This window comes from Labeo rohita, chromosome 3 (assembly GCF_022985175.1).
Source record: "Labeo rohita strain BAU-BD-2019 chromosome 3, IGBB_LRoh.1.0, whole genome shotgun sequence".
NCBI lineage: Eukaryota > Metazoa > Chordata > Actinopteri > Cypriniformes > Cyprinidae > Labeo > Labeo rohita.
The window spans coordinates 9,967,133-9,975,237 of record NC_066871.1 but is presented as its reverse complement, the minus strand read 5'-3'; the positions used below and the strand labels follow the sequence as shown (position 1 = coordinate 9,975,237).

The 8,105-nt window shown below is 33.6% G+C and overlaps 1 protein-coding gene across 1 annotated transcript; it reads left to right on the top strand.

Moving 5' to 3' along the window:
* The first annotated feature begins 1,067 nt into the window (after positions 1-1,067).
* si:dkey-43p13.5 (paired mesoderm homeobox protein 1) lies at positions 1,068-7,569 on the top strand. The gene is made up of 3 exons (XM_051105579.1): positions 1,068-1,325; positions 4,571-4,728; positions 6,211-7,569. Exons 1-3 carry the CDS (start codon positions 1,100-1,102, stop codon positions 6,640-6,642), a joined length of 816 nt encoding a protein of 271 aa, XP_050961536.1. The 5' UTR covers positions 1,068-1,099; the 3' UTR covers positions 6,643-7,569.
* Positions 7,570-8,105: the final 536 nt, after the last annotated feature.

The following is an 8,105-nucleotide window of genomic DNA, read 5'->3' as shown; positions in this document are numbered from 1 at the left end:
TGAACAATACACCTTGTTTGGACAGGTGATCTTATTCCTAATGTGAAGAAGTCTTTGAGTGAGATAACAGGCTTAGACGTCTTTTGGAACAAAGGCGTCGGGTTTTAATCTGACAGCAGAATTCCCAGTTGATGCCACACATTCTCCATTTCAGACGCTTTCGCCAAGGAGAAGCATGTTGATTACGAAAGCTCATCAAAGCCTTTCCTGAAGGATTTTTTCATTTAGTCATGTTGTATCGCAAATGAATGTCATACAAACACCCAAATGCTGCAAATGGGCTTGTAAATGAATGTCAATTATGTGGGCCAATTAGCGTGATGTGTTTACTGTGTAAACAGAGGCTGTTTGTTTGCACTCTCTGCAGGTTTCGACTAAAGCTGTTTGTATTGGGTTTCCTTACCGAACGTTTCTCTGCTGTGAACCTTTTGATTCTCCCTTAATGATTTAATATCCATCTGTTACATCGACGCGCTTTAAGATCTAACCCTTGTACCCCCGACAGCGGAGCGCGGGCGACAAACAGGTCTCTCTAGCGGTTGTACGTGTCTTTGAAAGCGTTTGCAGATCTGGAACGGTGCTTTTTTCCCGTTTTCTCGCCACACTCCAATTCCAAACGTCTGCTTTGTCATATTAATAAGTGAACACAGAAGCTGAAGAGTGCCTGAACTTGTCTGTGGAATACTTCAGAATGACAGGCCTTTCCATTTACAGCACTCCTCCCCAAATGGAAATGGTGGAATATTACTCATTTACTCTTTCAGAGTAGCCGAGGTGTGGATTAGGAGGCATTAGGTGTCACCGATGGACGTCTGCTGAAGAATGATGCTGTAAGAAACCTCTCTTAAATGAAGCATGGAATCAATGGTCCCCTATGATTGGGTGATTTCCCTCAAACCCGGCCCTGTTTTACTAGGATTAGTGGTCATAGGTGAGTCATGTGACTCAAGGAGAGGGTGGGACTCACACCTGACTCAGGTGAGAAAAGTTGTCTTGACTCTGGATCTTCTAAGAAGTTCTCTTGGAGCTGGATGTCTAGTTTGTTCTTCTTTACGTTTCGGACCTCTTGTAACACTAAGGACCTTGCTGAACTTGGGCCATGTTTGGCACTGGGCATTTGGTGTCTCCTCTGTCTTCTGCAGTCTTCCACTCTTCGGCTGCACACTTCTTCCCAGCGTTTCCTAGCAGGTTGACCTCTCCGCAGATCTTCATCCCCGGGCCTCTGCTCAGCTACGAGCTCCTGCGCAGTTACCTGCAGCCCGAGCCCTGCAAACAGGCTCTGCTATTGGCTGCTCAGTCCACAGGACAACATGCTGAGAATATCGGTGAGCTCGTTGCAGCCTATATGTTACTCTTTTTAGTAATGTCTAATATGGCATCTTTTATTTATTTATTTGTTTTCAATAAAATTTTCAGGAGAACTTTTATTTTATGAAATCTATACAGAGGACAAGCGTTTTTTTTTTTTATAAAAAAGTCTTTTAGTAGACACTTTTATCCAGTGACTTACAAAACAAAAGAGCAACAATATGTAAGTGCTGTGACAAGTCCTAGTTAGTCTAACGCAATACATATTAATAAAAAAATTAACTTGGTAGATAGAAATATTGTGAGAGGGTCAAGTTTTTTAATGATAAATAAAAGAAAACAAGTAGACAGAATAGAAGTAGAATAGAGAGTGTTAGAGGATCACATTTCTTAATAAATAAAAAGTGAATAGAAATAGAATAGAGTGTGCTTGTGTTAGAGGATTAAGTTTCTTAATAAATAAAAAGAAATAGAAATATAATAGAGTGCTAGTGTTAGAGGGTCAAGTTTTTAATAAATACAATTCTGTAAATAGAACAGAAATAAAAAAAATAGAATAGAGAGTGTTAGAGGATCAAGTTTTTAATAAATAAAAAAATAGAATAGAAATAGAATAGATAGTGCTAGTGTTAGAGGGTCGAGTTTTTTAAGAAATAAAAAGATTATTAAATAGAATAGAAATAGAATAGAGAGTGTTAAGAGGATCAAGTTTTTTTAATAAATAAAAAGAAACAGAATGGAAATAGAATAGACGGTGCTGGTGTTAGAGGATCAGTGTTTTAATAAATAATAAGAAAAAGAAATAGAAATAGAATAGAGTGTGCTAGTGTTAGAGGATTACGTTTTTAATCAATTAAAAGAAACAGAAATAGAAATATAATAGAGTGCTAGTGTTAGAGGGTCATGTTTTTTTAAGAAATAAAAATATTAATAAATAGAACAGAAATAGAATAGAGTGTGCTAGTTTTAGAGGATCAGGTTTTTTAAGAAATAAAAAGATTAATAGAGTAGAAATAGAATAGACAATGCTGGTGTTAGAGGGTTAAGTTTTTTTTAAGAAATAAAAAAATTCATAAATAGAGTAGAAATAGAATAAAAAGTGCTAGTGTTAGAGGGTCAAGTTTTTCATATATACAAATAAGTAAACAGAACAGAAATAAAAAGAAAGAATCAAAATACAACAGAAAGTGTTAGTGTGAGAGGATCAAGTGTTTTAATAAATAATAAGAAAAAGAAATAGAATAGACAGTGCTAGTATTAGAGGGTCGAGTTTTTTAAGAAATGAAAAGGTTAATAGAATAGAGAGTGCTAGTGTTAGAGGATCAAGTTTGTTTTAATAAATAAAAATAAATAGAATAGAAATGCAGTGTAGAGTGCTAGTGTTAGAGGGTCAAGTTTGTTTTAATAAATAAAAATAAATAGAATAGAAATGCAGTGTAGAGTGCTAGTGTTAGAGGGTCAAGTTTGTTTTAATAAATAAAAATAAATAGAATAGAAATGCAGTGTAGAGTGCTAGTGTTAGAGGGTCAAGTTTGTTTTAATAAATAAAAATAAATAGAATAGAAATGCAGTGTAGAGTGCTAGTGTTAGAGGGTCAAGTTTTGTAAATAAATAAAGAAAAGAAATAGAATAGAGAGTGTTAGTGTTGGGGGATCAAGTTTGTTTTAATAAATAAAAATAAATAGAAAAGAAATGCAATGTAGAGTGCTAGTGTTAGAGGGTCACGTTTTTTAAATAAATAAAAAAACAAAAAGAAACAGAATAGAGAGTGTTAGAGGATCAAGTATTTTAATAAATAAAATGAAACAGAACAGAAATAGAATAGAGAGTGCTAGTGTTAGAGGATCAAGTTTTTTAATAACGAAAAAGAAAAAAATAGAATAGAAATAGAATGGAAAGTGCTAGTGTTGGGGTCAAGAATTAAATACAAAAAAATAGGATAGAAATAGAATATAGAGTGCTGGTGTTAAAGGATCAAGGATTTTAATAAATAAAAACAAATAGAATTGAAATCAGATAGAGAGTTGTTTAAACAAAATACAAAGAAATAGAACAGAAATAGAATAGAGAGTGGTATGTTAGAGGAGCAAGTTTTTAATAAATAAAAAGAAAAAGAACTAGAATAGATAGAATAGAGAGTGCTGGTGTTAGAGGATCAAGTTTTTTATTAAATAAAAATAGAATAGAAATAAAATAGAGAGTGGTCGTGTTAGAAGACCATTTTATTTTTTATAAACATAAAAAGAAATAGAATAGAAACAGAATAGAGAGTGTTAGTGTTAGAGGATCATTTTTTATAAAAAGAAATAGAATAGAAAGAGAATAGAGAGTTCTAGTGTTAGAGGGTCAAGTTTTTGATAAACAGTAAATAAAAGGAAACAAGTCGAAATAATAGAAATACAAGAAACAATGCTAGTGTTAAAGGGTCAGGGTTTTTTTTATAAATAATAAATATAAGAAAACAAGTACAATAGAAATAGAACAGAGAGTGCTAGTGTTAGAGGGTCAGTTTTTTTATAATAAAAATAAAAGCAAGTAGATAAAACAGAAACAGAACAGGGAGTGCTAGTGTAAGAGGGTCAGCGTAAATGGAAGAGTTTCTTGACGACGGCTAAAGACTTAAAGACTGCTTAGATCTATTTTCACCCTGATATTGATTATTTTATTACATCATTTATTATCACTTATTACAAGACTGCTTACTAAATAAATGAATATCTGGACATTAAATATTTATTTAGAGTTGAAATCTCTTCATTATTTGTGAAGGAAGAGGCCGCATAGTAATGCAAGAGACATTTAAGAAATAAATAGCCTATGACAACAATCAATTTAATAACTGGCTAATCACGATCATGTATTCAAGAGAGCTGTGTAATAAAATATGTAAATAAAACCTTTGAGATAAGATTGCGCTCTTATATAATGTGTTGTATGCCAAAAATCCTGACTGGTGAGGTAGCTCTGGGTGTTGTATATTTATGTAGGTGATTTGCTCTTAATAATGCGTATGTGTAGCGTTCATTAAGAGCGGCCATTTGTGAATCATATTCTCTCATAATTGTCCATCCTCATTTTACAGTATTTAATAGGATTCAAAATGTTTACAAAGGATTGGCTAACAACTCGTAACTAACAATCAATTATCCGGCTCTGCTGAAGAGGGCTTAATGAACGCTGCGCTAATTATCCAATCTAGAGCCATTAGTTCCTTGTCAGCCTCTGGCAATTGTCTAATTGGTGGCTGCGATGTGGCTTCCAGATGAACCCCGGCCAGTGAAGCAGCGGCGAGCTCGGGCCAACTACAGCAGCTGGCAGCTGGAGGAGCTGGAGAAGGCCTTCGAGAGCACACACTACCCAGACGTCTTCATGAGAGAAGCCCTGGCCCTCAGACTGGACCTCATAGAGGCCAGAGTGCAGGTTGCCTTTGCGTTGCACTCTTTGACTAAATATTTACTAAATGTTTCTCAGAGCCATTGCTAAGATTGGTATTTATTTTTTTAATGTTACAAAATTTGCAGCATTGTTTTTCTTTAAAGTGCTTTTTTTGTCCCTAACCTTTTCAGTGAGGAAATGTTGTAGTGACGTGATAACATTTAAAAACTTCTAAATAATAATAATAATAATAATAATAAATGTATTTTAGATTTAGATTTTCAAGTAAAATAAATTTACTTGATAAGCAAAGCAAAGGGGGAAAAATGGAAAAAGAAAATAAAATATTTACATTTTTTATAATGAGTTTTTACTTTTCTAATTATTTTCTTAACATATAATATATTATTATTTTTATTTTTTAAACTATAACTAATTATATAACTATTAACTAATTTAAACTATAAAAGGAAAAAAAACTTAGATTTTCTGAAATCATATGAAGTGTTTACGAACAAGGTTTTTAGATATTTTTTCTACTAAAAAATATTTGAAAATTACTTTACAAGAAAAAAATGAAAAGAGGGGGGGAATGCTAATGATTTTCTTAAAGGGTGATTTTTTTCCTATTACACAAAATATTAAAATAAGAGAAATCTTGTTAGATTTTCTTAATAAATGAAGTTCTTTTTAATGATTTACTTGAGGAGTTTATTTCAAAATTTTTCCTATTAAAAATTTCTGAAATTTACTTTACAGGAGAGGAAAGAAACTTATATTTTCTTAATGAGTTCTGATTTTCTTAATTAGTAATTTTTTTCTAAAGAAAAATAAATAAAAAATAAGAAGAAGCTAAACTGGGAAAAGAGAGAAAAAAAGATTTTCTTAATGAGTTGTTACTTTCCTAATTATTTTCTTAATCAATCTGTTTTTTTTTAACAAAAAATTCTTAAAACAAAAAGAAATCTACTTAAGAGGCATATAAATATAAAACATTTGTATTTTCTTCATGAATTTTATTTTGTTTATGATTTTTTAAGTTGTTTTTATATTTCTCCCTACAAAAAAAATATGAAATTTACTTTATACAAAATATGTAAAAGCGGAAAAACTATTTGGATTTTCTTAACAAGTTTTGATTTTCCTATTGATTTTTTTCTATTAAAATTATTAAAATCAAAGAAATCTTGAGAGGCAAAACTGTAAATAAATAAATAAGTTTCTTAATGAGTTTTAATTTTCCTAATGATTTTTAGTGTTATTTTTATATAATTTCTACAAAAGAAAATCTTGGAATAAGAAAATTATACTTGCGAAGCAAAACTGTAACAAGGGAAAACTGTTTAGATTAGATTAGTTTAGATTTTTCTAAATTAGTCATTTTTATATTTTTTCCACTAACAATCCCTAAAATAAAAAATAAAAAAAATCTACAAGACCGATATCAATACTAGCACTGTGATAATTTGCATAATTTAATATAACCCACAATAAAAATAACAATATTTTTTCCCTTTGTTCCCACAGGTGTGGTTCCAAAACCGCAGGGCTAAAATGCGCAGACAGATGAAGCTCCAGAGCCAGGCAGGGGAGCAGTGCGGCCGGCGCGACAGTGACGACAGACAGGTGGAGTCGTCGGGCAGGAGCACAGCTCCAGATTCCCACAGCATCAGCAGCAGCAGCCCAGGTTGGGACAGGAAACAGGAGAGAGAAAGCCCCAATTGGTCCAAACCGTCCTCATCAGCTCTCCACAGCCCCGTGAGCGACATGCTTCAGCGGCCGAGAGATCAGGAGGGGTCAGAGGCGCCCAGTCCGGAGGACTTCCGCTGCTGTAGCATTGCCAAACTGAGGGCGAAGGCCAGGGACTATGAGGCAGAGATCCACAGCACTGTGGCCAAGGCCAGCAGAGAGCGGCAGATGAAGACACAGGTATCTGCCGCAGGCCTGGACAGAGACTGAAACAGATGCGGCCATTAAACATTACCTCAGCATCACACAGGACACATTAGAAATCCCATTCAATTTATTATTTATTATTATGCACAATTAAACAAGCAATGAGGTTAAACAATGTGACTAAGAGCAGCAAAATACAAATTTCTTCACTGTATTCACCTTTTTCCTCAGTGTGGAAGTAAGCTTATGCGTAAGACTTCGGTTCTTTAGCCGCTATAGGGAAATAACGAGATGAAAAACAGCATGCAGTAAATGGTAAAACTGTTTGTGCTACAAACCAGTGTGTTCATAATTAAGATAATACACTAAAATAACACCAATTTGCAATATCAAGCAGCTAAACAAGCTGTTTTGTACAGCTAAAAATAGCTGGACATGGATGAGACCGGAAGCCAGACAAATAAAATTTACACATGGCCGCGCCAACTCAGAAGAAAAAGGTGGATAATGTTTTTTAGGGGTGCAATGATGAATCAAATGCATCGCGATTCTCTCTTGAATTGATTCTAAGCTATTTTTAACAGGACATGGCACTGCATGCTTTAAAAACAGCCGTAAGTTACTCTGTTTGCGTCCAGTTCCTTATACACACCACTTGAACGTAAAATAATCGTTCATAAAGTTTGATAAGGTTGATGCGAGTTACAAAAGTGTTCACAGTGGGCTGTGTTTACATTAATCTCATGTCATAAAAGCATAAAAGCCGAGAAGCAAGTATATTTGTGACCCTGGACCACAAAACCAATCATAAGTTTAAATTTCTCAAAATTGAGATTTACACATCTGAAAGCTGAATAAATAAGATTTCTGTTGATGTACGGTTTGTTAGAAAAGGGCAATATTTTGGAGATACACCTATTTGAAAATCTGAAATCTGCGGGTGCAAAAAAATCAAAATACTGGGACAGTCGCCTTTAAATTGTCCAAATGAAGTTCTTATCAATGCATATTAGTAATCAAAAATGAAGTTTTGATATATTTACGGTGGGAAATTTACAAAATATCTTCATGGAACATGATCTTTACTTAATATCCTAATGATTTTTGGCATAAAAGAAAAATCGATAAATTTGAACCATCCAATGTATTTTTGGCTATTGCTACAAATATACCCGTGCAACGTAAGACTGGTTTTGTTGTCCAGGGTCACATTTAACCACTTACATGACTCTTGTTTAAGTGTGTGCGGTTAAAAACTAGATTAAAGCGCCATCTGCTGGTAAAAACTAAGCTCAGAGTCGATTCCAGAGAGAATAGCAATGCATTCGAAAAATCGAATCGATTTGATTTATCATCGCACCCCTTTTTTGCTTCTAAGATCGCCACAATGTCATGTATTATTTGTGAAACCGTTGGATCTGGGGTTCTCAGAAGCAGAAGTCACCATAGTTGGGTAAACTTCTATAGCGGTTTGTAAAAATGTATTTTTTGTGTTTCCATTTACCCTAATAGCAAAAGAAAAAAAA